The sequence below is a fragment of the Anopheles arabiensis genome, chromosome 2, assembly GCF_016920715.1.
Source record: "Anopheles arabiensis isolate DONGOLA chromosome 2, AaraD3, whole genome shotgun sequence".
Lineage (NCBI taxonomy): Eukaryota > Metazoa > Arthropoda > Insecta > Diptera > Culicidae > Anopheles > Anopheles arabiensis.
In genome coordinates, this window is record NC_053517.1 from 109637658 (window position 1) to 109652587 (window position 14930).

General features: G+C 48.4%; 1 protein-coding gene across 4 annotated transcripts in view; it reads left to right on the top strand.

Moving 5' to 3' along the window:
• LOC120908689 (phosphatidylinositol 4-kinase beta) overlaps nucleotides 1–14930 on the top strand; it is a 95840-nt gene that overhangs the window by 64856 nt on the left and 16054 nt on the right. For all 4 annotated transcript variants that reach the window (XM_040319951.1, XM_040319952.1, XM_040319954.1 and 1 more), the window contains exon 3: nucleotides 1855–4995. In XM_040319951.1, the coding sequence (XP_040175885.1) occupies nucleotides 3917–4995 (1079 nt within the window). In that variant the 5' untranslated portion in view covers nucleotides 1855–3916. The remainder of the gene's footprint in view (nucleotides 1–1854; nucleotides 4996–14930) is intronic.

Below are 14930 nucleotides of genomic sequence, written 5' to 3' on the forward strand. Positions count from 1 at the left end.
TCTGAGCTGGGAACTTTTTCCAAAATTTCATGACATGAGAGTGTATGGTAGTCAAATTTTATTACAACTCCTAAATGAAGAGAGAAACGAAGGAGGAGGCGGAGGAGAAGCGCATAAGCACACACGGGGGAAGCTAATTTAAAATTAAAATTTAATGGCAACCGCTTTTGACGGCAACACCAGCAGTTGACGTTGACGAGCCTGGGCTGGAGGGCGCCCACCAGACACGAGGGTGTAGGGTGCGTGCCGTTTCGATTGCAAAGGCTTTTGGGAGGGCCCCGCCGACTCTAAGATGTTTTCGGGAATGAAGATCTTTTCCTGCTCGCGGAATCCCAAGTTGATGCAGCTTAGGGTTGGCTCTACGGTAGTTAACACTTATGTGAGACAGGGGCCAGGTTTCTTCCCGATTCGGATGACTTCATCCAGTCGTAGGAGGGAAACGTCACTCTCTACCCCTTTGCGCACCGGTCTCAGAACAATGGGTTGTCGTTGTTACGGTGGTTTGACTCTTTGGTGCTGTGAGGGTCATGACCCTGATGCCGGTGGAGTGAGTAGTAGGAGGGATAGTAAGACGTTCCTCCCGGTCGACGGGTGTGTTGTCCATGGTAAGGGTTAGGGCTTAGAACGTTGTTCCCCTATTCTCCAAGCTGTCCGTCGTGAGAGCTGCTGTACGATGAACTTGGTTGAAAAATGGAAACCTTGAACATTCACACTACATCACGTGATAAACTTTAGATTCAATCTGACATTTTAAGCAAACCACAACAAACCCAACGCGACTAACTCACCACAACAACAGCGAACAGACTGAAAAATGGTCCACAATGGTGATCTCATTCGGCTCACGATTCACAAACTGGTCCAGTTCCAGTTGCTGCCGCCGCCTCCTCCAGAGATTATACTTTTAAGGTGCTTCGTGTGGTTCGCTTATTACACTGGGGTAGGATGGCGAAAAAACAACCTGAAATTGATTTACCAAACAAGAACACCCGCGGGACGTGTGAAGGACGCAGAGATCCGGGTGCGGATTTATGGGGTGCACTCCCCTTGTATCCCTTTACACAAGAGGGGTTAGGTAGTCGATCGGGTTGGGTATAATATTTTGCCATTTTTTGGACAGCTGCAATAAACCAAAACGGCACCTGCCAAAGTATATGACAGTGTTCTCGCAGAATATTTCCCAATTGTGTTCACTTGATCTTGATAGTTCTGGAGCTTCAAGGGTAGTCGGTTTAACGGGCAAAAGCTTGCACACATTGGAGGCAACTCCCTGTGGAAATACAACGGTCGGCCCACTCCTTTCTGCTGTATGCTTAAATGTTAATCATCTGCTGCGCCTCTTGGTTCTCTCGGCTCTCGGCTCGGAATCTGTATGTGCGTACTGCCTGCTAGCAGCTGCACCTGGGGCTGGATCAACCACCATCATTCACGTTCACCTGCTTGTTTTTTCCCTTCTTCGCCAATAGCGCTGTGAGTGTACCCGATGAGGTAACGGCTGCTCCACCATCTTGCTTATTAAGATTTGGCAATAAAAATTGAAAGTTTGCTGCAGTTCTCCTCCTTCTCCTTCTCTGTCCAACAAACGCCTCACCAACAGCAAGGGGTACCGGTTTGGTACGGTGATCGTTTCTTTTTTTCGGGATTTTAAGTCCCACGTTCGCGCGTTAGTCGCTGTACCGGTGAAGGGATGCAGAGGCTGCATGACGGCATACTGCAAAATGCGGCAAAAGACAGATGTGTGTAGCCGTTTGAGGTGTTTGCCATTTGCTCCCCCCCAGCCCCTTTTGCACACTCCCAACTTCACGCTCTTAGTTATATTTCTATCTCTTTCTCTCTCTTTCTTTCTTTCTGCAGATTTCCTCGCTTTGTTTTGGAAGCTTTCCCTTTGGATTGTAATCGAAACACACGCTGCTTCCGCCGGTCGGGCTTCACTGGCCGGGCTCCGTCTCTCTCACGTGTGGAGAACAGCGGCCGAAGTAGGCGCAGAAAATCGAACCCCCCTCCTCACGTGGCGGTTGCACACACAACCGCACTGTGTACGGCAACTACACCACGGGTATGTTTTTGCAGCCCGAACTGCAATGGTTACCGGCTGCAAGGTGAACAGCATCAGCACCTTCGCCGCCAGTCCACCGTCGCGTTTCCGAATGCAGCAGCCATCGGTTTCCGTCACGCACATCGCAACGACGACGACGACGACCGTGTCACGGTCAGCAGCAGCGACAACAACGCCGGCAGCACGCGGCAGTTAATCACAGCAGCCGACGGTTGTGGGCGCACGAAACGCGAAGGAGAGCTTCCTCTTGCTGGGGAAGAAGTCCCAAGGAACCGAAAAAAAAACACACACACACACGCACAACGTGTCTGAGAAAGATGCCGCTGCTATGACGAATCCGGACGCAACCCATTCCGGATGACTTCATCGACCCCCGCGTTGTTGTGTTCCCGTGCACTGGCAGTTTAGGGGAAGGTACAAAGTGCGGGCCCGGATCGGATTGTCATCTGCGAGAGCGCGAGCGAGAGAAAGAGAGTGGAGGAGAGCGAGAGAGATTGAGAGCGGTCGACCGAAAACAACACGCCGCACCCGTTGACAGTTGCGCTCGAGACGTGCGTCGTCAACGATCGTAGCAGCAGCAGCAGCAGTAGATCTCTTCGCAGCAAGCTCTGCGATACTTCAGTCGTAGCTGCTATTGCTTATCGAAAATCGTGAATTCCGTTGCCACGCGTCTGTGTTTTGTAGTGAGGTGAGGTGTGTAAACACTGCAACTGTGAACGTGTGTCCCTTCTTCCAAAGTAGTTCCAGAAGTGCCGCTGCTCCGTGTTTTGTGCAAACCTCCTTTTCCTTTCCGAAAGAGCCAGTGGAGAAAGTGTGCGAAAGGTTTTTTTTTGTTGTGCTCGCCCGGTTGGTGAAGAAGATCACTGAGCAGCACACATACAGTGGAGCAAGAAAATTTAATCAGTGAATGTGCACGTGGAAGTGAATTTAAACATCAACATCCTCCAGTGAGTGTTGATATTGGAGGCGCATTGCTCTCAAACCGTGCGTCCACTTTGTTGTTTTGTGTGTTGCATTGTTTTGAGTAAGATAGAGAGCCCATGTTCGTGCAACGAGAAATTTGAAGCAACAAATTTCAAGTGTGATCGATCAGTGTGAATGTTTTTTTTGGCTTGGTGCATGTGAATGCTCCGATTCGCTTATCGTGAACGGGGAGTGTAAAATAAAAGCAGAGAAAGTGTGTACACGTTGCCAATTCAAGTTGCGCCGATTGTTTATCTGTGACAACACGGTGTCGGTGTGCGTTCAATACAACGTGCATGTGTGTGCGTCTCTGTGCGTGTCCAATCGGTACAAATTGGGTGGCACAGTGTGGTAATACGATTTGGTTGAATTTAAAGTGCTTTCACAGTGCTCACGCGGCAGCCAGCAACTGTCAAAACCAATAGTGCGATAGAGAGTGAGAGGGAAAGCAGAGCAGAGTGTCACTTTGTGCGGAAGGAGAAGCAAAACAGAGAGAGAGAAAGAGAGTGCAAGAAAAAAGTACACAAACAACTCCGTTACGGCACCACAGTTTGATAACTTCGGAAATCCGTGGCCCGTGTGTAGTGGAGAGGCAGTGAATACGAATAAAAAGAAGTCCGGAAATTCGACGTGTTTTCGTCTCTCGATTATCCCTCCCCCCACCCCCCTCCGTCCACGAGCACAAGATCCGATCGCTCGGGTGGATTGGATGAAGGGAAAGATGGCGATACTGGCGGTGGTGTTTTGCATTTTATGAGTGAAAGGAAAGTGCTTTACCTCCACACAACCCTAAGGAGCACCGGAAAGGGAGCAGAGGCAGCGGTGGTAGGCGCAGCGACCGTGCATCCACTACTGCTTCCCTTTCTGCTAACCCCCTTAGCCCCGTGATCGTCAACGATGAATTCCGTGTTTTCTGCATTTAAAGCTTCATCCTCTGCGTCCTCGTCCTCCTCGGCGACGACGACAAATTCCAACGGCATCGGTACCGGTCCACCATCCTCCAGTGGGCACGATCCTACCGGCAGCAGTAGCAACGGGATGGTCCTCACGAACGGCAGTGCCCTGATGGGCACCAAAGCCTCCTCACTGACGGGCTCATCCACCTCCTCGAAGCTGCTGCTCAACATCAAAACTCATCGGCCAGCGGTGGCCGACCATCCGCCCAACAGCAGCTACGAGAAGCTGCGCCATATCCGAGAGATCAGCTGCACCAATCGCAACAACAGTCTCGTCGTTGGTCTGGATGGTGACGAACTCACCCCGGCGATAACCACGCCAGAAGACACCTCGGTTGCAACAACTCCCGTCCAGAGTCCGATGGCACTTGACGAGGATTCATCGGCCTGCCTGCTGCTGAACGGGACCGCTGGTCCTCGGATCATGAGCATCGATCAGGTGGATAGCGGTAGCAGCCATCATCACCATCTACACCAGCAGCCGACGACGGCGACGGCGCAACTACCTTCCCTGCTGGTGAATGGTACCGGCAAACTGCACCAAGCAAAGGCTGACACAACGACCAAGCAGAGTGATAGCAGCAGTAGTAGAGCAGCAGCAGCAGCAGCAGTAGCTAGTAACACCAACCACAGTGATAATGGGTGTCTGTCGAAGAAGAAGAGCACCTCCACCTCGTGCACGGACATCGGGACGACGACGACAGCACCGGTACCGCTGGCAATCAAACCTCCATCCGGTGCTTCCCTAACGACGGCGTCCTCCAGTGCGCTCTCCTCGGCGGACGGTGGCGCCGCGTCCAACGGTACAGTCACTAGCATGCCACCCAGGTTCCACAAACCGAGGTTAAGCTTGAGCAATAGTTGCGGTGGAGGAAGCAGCAGTGGTCTTTCCACCACCAGCATGCCCTCGGTCCATGGACGTTCCGGACCGAACGCCAACGGTGGATCGTCATCGTCCGGGATGCCACCGCCAAAGACGAGACTTTCAACGCACCAAAGAAATCTTAGTTTAGATTTTAGGTAAGTGAAATCATACTAACAAAACCATCTCTAAGCCATTTTCCAGCTTTTTCCCACATTCATACTGTGAACTCAAGAGCATCGCCACAGCTCCCGAACGAATTTCTCAACGATACTCAATGATACAAGTAATAGCTCGTTTAAAGCGGTTTCAAGTACCCACAAAAGCATGATTCGGACACAGATTGTGGCCAACTGTTACACCTCGCCAATCGATATCATGTTTGGATTCTATGAACCCCAAACCTGTCGTTCTCATCAGTGACGAGAATACCGTTTAAATGTAGGTAATCCCTCTCAGTTGAAATCCCCTCCGAAAAAGGGTTCGGTAGAAACATCGCAACTTGTTGGTATACCACCATCGTCATCACATCATCGATGATGACCGTGGTCTACATGAGGGGGAAGATTATTTTAAAATCCCACACCCATCGGCCACAACAACGGCACTGTTGCGGCACACCACCAGTGTTTCAAAAGTAATAGAACTCGTAGCGAACGTCGTGAGTTCGTTGAAATAATCGGGGGACAAATTTGGGATGGTAATCAATTAGACATTAATGCTTCCCCTAGTTCCCACGTGCAGTAGGAAGTTGTTGGTTGAAGGGTTGAAATTGGAAAACTAGAGCATTGCTGGGTTGTCCTTCGGAATAGACCAACAAATGGGGAATGTTTTGAACTCTACACAATGCCTGTAAAAGAGCTAAATTTTCACCATTTACTGCGAATAACAACAAACCCTCCTGGGACAGACTCCCCGTGGAGCATTATGATGTTTTGCATCTCGCTTTCAATTTCTATCGCGTTGTACGATTTGTCCGATAAAGCCTGAAACACTCGGTCAGCACACATTCTACGAGCCGGGGCCGAGGGACCACCCGTAGGCGACGGAACCTATAAATTTGGTGGAACTGCACTGTTGTTGAGAGTGCAGTTTATTCGTATTCTATAGCTGTGTCTGTACAGAGTTTTGCTGTGTTTTGTTATTGCATTATAAAACCTGCACATGCTGCATGCTCTTCGGGGCCATTTGTGGCTGCGTTTTTTTGTACTATTGCCCACAAATCCCACACGAATTGGAGCCAGCAGCAGCAGCAGCAGCAAGTACGATGAGGAGAGCGGTATGATGTCTACGGTGTGTGGTGTGCGAATGTTCACCACTTGTATGTAGAACAGGCTTTTGATGTAGGTTCGGTCCTCGCTTTTTCGATTTACGCAAATTTATTGACCATTTATAGAGCGAGCCACATGTTTTTTGTGGTAAGTGCTCGATGGTGGAGAGGGTGTGGGTTGTTGTTTCGAAAGCTGTTTTGAGTGTGAATAAAATAGGTTGTGCGGAGTTTTTATTTCTGTTGGAACCAAATATCCGATACAAAGTGCAACAATGCCAGCCTTCAAAGAATTTGTTTCCAAAGCCAATGCCTATGATTGAAACGTTCTCTCTATCTCACTCACTAATGAGCTATAGTTCTGCTGTAAAACATCATGTATCATAAAATTTTGAATTGTGAAAATAAATTGTCCTTTTACGAGCGTATAAATCACGACTCTCGACTCGCAACGCGACGTGTGCTTCAATGGAAGATATTAACACAACTAATTACAGGGACATTGTGCTGCCTGCTGGTTCTCTCTTGCCGCGCAGCCCAACGTCCGTAATCGCTAAGCACGTCCCAGCAAAAGGGTGCTTGTATGTATGACATCACTTCATTTGCCTAACTTCCCCGCCGTATATTTGGAAGAATAGTGGTATGTGTGTTGTCCTCCTCTGCAATTGGACGACCGATTCTAAGCGTGATGCGGAAGTGCTATTCACAGCTCACACGTGTTCCCTTTTCACCGTACAGCAACAGGGAAGAGGGGGAAAGGTGGCCACCTTCCAAAAGAAACAAAATGGATAGATTGAAGCGTCAGTGTCAGCAGCTCCATTTCCGATCCATTCTATTCTATTCTTGCGCTTCTTGCCAACTTCCAACCAAGAGAGAGACTGCCACGAATGGCAAATTGCTGGTCGTCCTCTAGGTGTGTAGTGTTGTCGAATGTGTGATACGTGGTACGTGAGTGGAATGCTTAAGTAGCAACAGCATTTTATCAACTCCCAACCCAGTCCAATGACCCGCGGCGAGTTACATTTAGACCTCCTCTGCTCTGGCTCTCCGGAAATGGACGTACCCAGCGTGTGCACCCTCTGAAGAAGAACAATGGTGTGTGGAGAAGTGCTTGGAAAAAGGATTAACTTAGAAGGAAAAGAAGGGGAAAGAACATTTTAATCTCACTTTCAGAATGACAACTTCCTACTATTGGTAAAGCTTGAAGCATAAAGTCGTCGCATTCTCTGCTGCTGCTGTTACCAGGTCTGGAATCTGGACACACCCTGTTGCAGTAACTTACGGGCCATCAACACACCCAAAACGCTGCCTGCCGCCTGCCCTATCACTATTATCAGCGAGCAGAGCCGATAAAGGTCACTGGTGGGGTCATAAAGCACACGGGCACGGAGTTCTTCCACGCAACACACACGCACAGAACGACTCATGGGCACGGGAGTTAATTTAATTAAAACAAATCGATACTAAATCCATTGTGCCCCGGTGTGTTTGTTTGGTGTTCAATGTTAGTGCGAACGTGAAATCAGTTCCACGAGCGGGGCACCTAACAACTGGAGCCGTGTTTGCGTGTGTCAGAGCTTTACCAAGGCGCGTGTGTCGCATGTGCGCTGTGCTTACTTCGCGCGCGTTTGCATCACCTGTCTAGAGGGTCCATTTTTTTGGGTTGTGTGTCTCTCTACTCGACGACTGTCTGAATGTAGCCCAACGATTCTTGCAAGTTGTGTCCAAATGGTTTAAGACACCTAACGGCAGGTGCTAATTGATTGGAGCACGTTTCGCGCTCTGTCTCTAGTGCCGCTGGTGAGTCGCAGTTAACAATTGCCAAACGTGTCTCTGGCGAAACACATTGCCTAGGGGGGGCTTGATTCTTGAGGACCTCCTCCCGGGAGCGGTTGTTGCAACGGTCGCCGCCTCACAGAACACGACCAGCAATTGACCAATAGGTGCTATTAAAATGCAACACAATCGTGTCCCAGCAGCGCGGACCAGCACGGCCTGGTTCTAACTAGGGCGAAATGATGCAACTTGCCCTGTTCGCGCACTGCTTGGGACTGCAACTGATTAATTGCTGGTGCCGGAAACCTATCCCTTGAGGTCGTTTATGGAATGCAATCTGCTATGGCTAGCAGTGAGTGTTCTTGGAGCGAAATTCTTCAATAGCTCAACTAACCAAACAGCAACAGCAGCGTCCGCCGGATGTACTTAGACGGCACGTTTATGCCATTAATTCACAATCCCCCCTACTGGTTGGACCTCAAGAAGCAAAGGCCTGTGGTTTCGGTTCTCACTAAAAAACAGTTCATTTTGTGATAATGGTCAACATGCGTGCATAATCGAACGGAGAGCTGTGTATCCCGCGTAGGTGGTGGTGTATCTGATCCCGTAGCTGCTACAGTTTGTAACAGTTTACCTTTTCCCTGTTCTTTTGTTGGTGTAGCTTACGGGCTGCTGCAATCGTGGTGCAATAAGACGATAATTTATGGCCACCTAGTGGTACGTTCGTGCGCTTCAATAATAGGGAGAGTAGGGAGTCTGTAATGAGTGTGGACCTCCTGGCGAGGAGAAATGGTTAGTATTGCCCCCGTTTTTTTTTGTTCAAAACTCTCCGGTGGTCTTTGATGTAGGTAATCGGATTTGCTGCCCGAGCTGTGTTACTGATTGGTAATCTGATTCAAACTTAAACGATCGGACGGGGGACGGTCTGTAGACGGTAGTTATCAAGGTTTTTGGCGCACTAAGCCAACGATGCATCAGATTGTTTTAAGTAACCTGAGGTGATTTAATTAGCACTAAAAGAATAATTATGAGCCCCCTTATGTGCGTGTTGCATTTCGAAATGGAACTTGCTGTCGGTGGTGCTGCTGCGGCCAGAGGATCGGTCTAACGAAAAGAATAAACTAAAATTCAATTTATGACGATCTAATGGACGACCACCAACCGGAGACTGACAGTGAACCCTTTTCACTGGGGTTTCCCTTTTCCATGGTTAGCAGTGTCAGGATTTGCCTAGCATAACGGTACCACAGCCAAGGCCGGGAAACGATCTTAATGGTGTTTATTAAAATTTATGAAACCTCCCCATGCATGTGCTCCATGCGTCACCGGATAAAAGTCAGATTTCTCTCTCTCTCCCTGCCTTGTCTCGCTTACGGGTTGATGGCGGTGTTTCTACAACCCTTCTATAAGTCATAAATATAAAAAAAAAAAACTATTCTCGCGAGACGGTGAAAACCACGATGACGGTCAAAAGCAGATAAGACGGTGAAATATGATAAGAATGCTCTTTGGTTGGCGTCTCTACTACTACCACCGCGCTCGCTAGTGCATCTCACGAGACCGCCGGCATGAAATGGAGAATATCATCCTTTCGGAAGGGGCTATTTGCTGTGCCTACCTTAACGCGACCTGCTTTGCTTTATCGGTGCAGTGTGAAAAGAAATTAGGATTTATTTGCCCGCCGCAGGGTACTCTCCAAACAGGGGTTTAATGTTTACGGTAGTATAGCATCTAGAACTATGTTTTGGGAGAAAGGTAAGAAACAACGATAAATCAAACCCGGTAAACGCCACTGGGAAGCTAATAAGCAGGCAAAGGGTAGGAAGATATCACGTAAAGGGAGTTAGATGGAAGATAGATTGGAATTGGAAATATCATCCTCCTCTCTCCTTTAGAAACCGTATGGAAGAGATTCAATTTTCCTCGCCCAAACGACCTTTAATCAATATTCTTCGGTTCGGGGATGGTGCGAAGGTGGTTTAAGTTTCACCTCGACCGAACAGGGAATGAATTATTAATCATGTACCTGCCAGCCAGCCAGCCAGCCAGCCAAACTCTACTTTCTGTACACCGGTCCATAGCGATTCCATTTTTGAATGAGCATTATTTAATCAGCAGAGCGAGCGATACGTTTATTAAGTGAAAACGTTATCAACCACGACGAGAGACAATGCCATGAACTGGCCCACAGTAATTAGCAGCAGCAGGGGAAAGCTAATTGTGACTTCCTCATTATGGTGCATTGATGATGATGATGATGGTAGCATATGTATGCGATGCTGCAATGTTAGGACATTAAACTCGGCGATGGACTTTCAAACTAGAGAGAGAGAAGTTTCTCTATTGGCAATGTTGCACAAAAAGGGGGTCCATTACTAAAGTAATTTGATAGAATTAGATCAACCCCGACTCGTTCAACACACCAACTGTGACATTTAAATGCATCTTCAGAACGTGTAATCGATCCTTTAACTTTAACACACGACACCCGGTAGAGCTCTGCAGTAGGAAAACGTCAAACTCCTCACCACTTACAATCTGCGGCTTAGTTGACATTTGCATAAGACACACCGTCGCTCGCTCCATCCCTTGCCCGAAGGAGAAGTTTAACTAGAGCTGAAAGTTCTTATTTTGCGGATTTTGCTAGGGCTGTTGTTGACATCTTTCATCCTCCCTTCACCCTTCAAAGGGCGATGGTCGGGAGGTCAATAAAAGTTATATTTAGAGCTTTTGATTATCATCACAATGTAGAGAAGATGTGGGCAAGCACGACGATATCCGGACAACTTTTTCCACCAATCTAATGTCTCCGTTTGACAGGCGTGAAAGGCGCGCGCAACACCTTCTCCCTCTCCAACTCCTAACCCCCCCAGCCCAGAGTGTGATACTTCAGTATCAGTATTGCCACCGACGGGCGCCAAGACACACACACACACCGGAACCCCGAGGTAAAATATGGCGACAAGTGATCGTCGGGTCGGTTGTGCTGATTTCCTTTTCTGTGTTGCAAACTTTCGATAAACTCTCCACCTTCGTAGTTGTTTGCGAATGTTTGAAGAGCCTTTTGCCTTGGCTCCTCTTGTGTGCTGCGTTGGTGTGCTTCGTTCGCTTATCAGTACGGCGCGTTACGGCGTTGCTCTTGCTCTGCCGTGTGTGCCGTGAAAAGGCAAATTTGAGACGTGTTGGTTTGGTCAAACAGAAAGAAAGCCATCTCATCTTGGCAAACTGTTGTAGTAAGTTGGTGGTGGCGTCGTCAAGCACACACACACACACACACACACACACACACACACACACACCAAGCACGCCCTCTCCTCCAGTGTTTGTGCACTTCCTATTGTGCGGCAAATACAAACCAAGATACCTTCAATTTCTCGACAAGCAAAATCGACGTTGTTTGAGAAGTATTACCGAGCCAGAAGAAGGCGTCTTATTGTTTTCCACACTATAGTGTTTGCGGAAAGTTTTAATTGCTCTCGCGCGTGCTCGCTCTCTCGCTCTCTGGTGCTTGAGCGATCGACTGCTCATCATTTCCCTTTGGGAGAACTCTGCGAAGGGTTGTGTTTAACAAGCTAACTTTGGCCTGGTGCGCGCCCAGTTCCCCGAGAAGCACACACTCTTGGCAAGAGAAGTGCATGATGATGAGCTACCGGAAAAGATCTGTCGGCAGCGCACTCGGAAAGGAAGTCATTTGGCAGAGTTTGGAAAATGTGTTACCAACTTTCGTGCAATTCTTCATGTGAAATTAGCAAACAGCATGCTGCTGGTACGTTGGTGAACAGAAGCACAACATCGCATACGACGATGATGGTTTATGTGTACTCTTCCCCCTAAGGTGCAATGTTGTGCTTAGTAGCAGCTTCTAAACACACACAGAAAGCTTTATTGGCAAAGTTGAGCCAGTTTGCGAGTCAGTTGTGATTGAATATTATGGAGCAGTAAATTGCTTGCCTTGTTTTTCCATTCCTGTCTGCGCCGTTAGACAACACAAGGGCTGTCCTTTCTTGTAAAAGCACCCCCCCCCCGAAGGCTACCCCATATTATCTCCATTATCTGGCTCACGCTCGAGTAGTGGCATCCAACCCGGTGATGCGGCGTCTTAAATCGTTAACTCCCGATGGCTTACAAACACTATCGCTGTGTTTTAGCGCTGCCGGCCGGCGCAGGGCGACAGAAGAAAGACAGTAGCAGCCACCAGGCCACCGGTTGGTGATAACTATTTGCTGACTACAGTCGAACTCGGCTCATCCAATCGGAACATTTTCCTAAGGCATGATGGTGCATGGTGTCCCTTCTGTGACTGCTCGTCCACCCCTGCCCCTGTGCCCTTACATCTAACGGCCACGATCATTGATTTCTTCAGTAAATGGTGCACCGCGTTCTCGGTGCTTCTCGGTGTACCCCTACCCCCATTGACCAAGTGCATCGACCAAAGAACCTTGAGCTGCATAGCAGACAAAGAGAAACGTACCACCAACCCGCAGCAGCGTTGGCACACACACACACACATCTAGCGTCTCAGTTATCGGCATCGTTTTGCCATTCGAAAAAGTCATAAATTTAATGTACCTTGCATCATCGACAGTGTGATGATGTTGATGGTGGTGTGCATCAGCATTATCGTGTTGTATTCACTGTGTGGCAGCGAGCAAGAGCAACTCCCGAACAAAAAAGTAGGAGGCCTCGTTTGTGATAAGGAGTGAAGGCGAGAGGGAGATGATGATTATTGTGTTCAATGACACAAATTCTATGTCGTAAGTCTTTTAACACCAACAGAATTGACTGTGTTTGGTCGCTTATCAGTTCGTGCGGGGGGGAAAGGTTATGTTGTACCTCAACAAAAAAAGTCATTGATTTAAGAGAGATTGTAAACAGATAATCAAACCCGCATCAAATCCACAATTCGGCGTCTATTTTAAATTAAGCCAACGCTTACTTTCTTGCCCAGGTTTCTTCTCACCCGTGTCTCAGCTTTTTTGGGAAAGTTTCGTTTCGCTTTCATGGTCCGCAATCGAAGCGTGTTACACCACCACCACCATCTCGATGAGAGGCCACTTTATGGGAAAGAGAATTGCTGCCGGCGGCAGGTTGGTGCTGCAGGTGATCAAGCTCCAAAAACCGCCTCCAGCCAGCTTCTTCAGGGTGGTCCAAATGTGGAGATTTGCGCAAAGTGGAAAAATAGAAAGGGAATCTTTTCCTCCGTTGTTGTTGTGTATATTGAATAGTTTTGCTGTTGTTGTTGTTGCCCTACTGTCCAACCAATTGAATAGTGTCTTACCCTCTTATTATTGCTTGGGAATTGGCCCCGATGGGATGGGATCTGCTGTCTGTCCCTCAGATGTCCAGTCAGGTGTATTAATCAAAATAAATAAATTCATCTTGATTTTCATTCGGTACCCTCTTCAAAAGTAAGATGAATTGTTGATGAACCGAAAACCGAAAACACACCGGCGCTGCTCTGTGTACTCAATTTAATTATTAGACTTTGCGTGGCAAAAGCACTTTCGTAACCGGAGTGAGAGGAGGAGATGGAGAATCTAACGCTCGAATCAAACGTGTATTGCGTTCGTTCGCTTTTTGGAGAAGGTACGGTTCGGTTTCGCCTTCGTCTTCTTTCTCAAGATGTGTATCTTCCACCTATTGTTGTGTGTTTTGGAAGTGTGCAATTAATTTTTCCCGATGCTCTCCAAACACACACACACATAAACACGCAGCCGGAGCAACACAAGAGGGGCCACTGGCGGGGTCCGTTATCTGTGCAAGAAGCATAATGGTGGGCGCGCGCGGGGATGCGTCAGCAATCTTTCCTTCGATGTGTGTTTACATTACATCGTGTGTCTCTGTGAGTGATTGCAATTTTGTTCATTTATCTTGCGGGGAGGAGCTTGAGAGGGTGTGGTGCAGCTTTGATTATGACGACGGTGAAGAGCGAACACACACAAGCATACACCCAGTTCGGTAGTCCTTAATATCGCGAATTCCATCACCCAATACAGGGTTTCCCGCGATTTATTGGTTGGTTACCATCAATTTTTGGTGGGTCTCCATATTTTTTTGGTGCGTACCCACGATTTTTTGGTCGTTTCCCAGAATTTTTTGGTCTAATTGCATTGATATCCAATCGGAAAATACCAATAAATTATGGGATCGAACCAACAATCTATGGGATACGACCAAAAAATCGTGGGAACGCTCCAAAAAATCATGGGAGCTGACCAATAAATCGTGGGAAACCCTGTAAACCGCGTCTCCCCAGTAGCAATCATTCTTTTGTGACCGGGAAGGGGAGGTCCCGCGTGTAAAGACGTCCGGACCGGCAGACACTCTACAGGCAATGGTCGGTGGTGGGCCAATGAGGCGTGCAGTAAATTCTTGTTGCTGCAACAACACATATCCGTAAATCATCGTGCCAATAACACGGCGCTGTTGTGTGTGTTCACGGTTCATTGGAGCAACCGTGGTTCTGGTTTACTTTCCCGCGTACTGACGCGGGTGGGTGCGATGGGACGTGCCTTCCTGGTTGAGGAAGAAACCTCACAAATTCACCGACCCAAAAGCGGTGGCCGCAACACAACGCGGCCCCATAGAAGAGGTAGAAGCAAAAAGCGCTCCAATCTAACCCACCCTCTAATTGCAGCGCGTGGATGGATGGGCGCAAGTGTTAGTGCCCGTGTTTTGGTGTTGGCCACCGCGTCCACACGAAAGCATCGGGAAGCTTCTCCACTTATCATGCCAACGGTGTGTGTGTGCACGCGCGTTTTTCCCCCGTCAAAGTTTTCCGAGAGAGGGTAAGCCACAACACCACCCACAACGTGAGTGCCCAGCTCCCCAGTTGCTGGCCGTCGTCGGGTGGAATCGGTTCACTTTGTGGTGTGTCGTTAAGAGACGAGTAGAGTCGCGTTTTTTTTTCTCTTTTCAAGACGTCATATCTCGATTCCGCAATTGATAAGAGGCGAGGCGACGCGGAGTGTACTGTCATTACTCATCCCAACCTCGGGGGAGTGAAGGCAGACAGTAATAGGGAGTGTTCAGTGTTTGTTAGACCGTTAG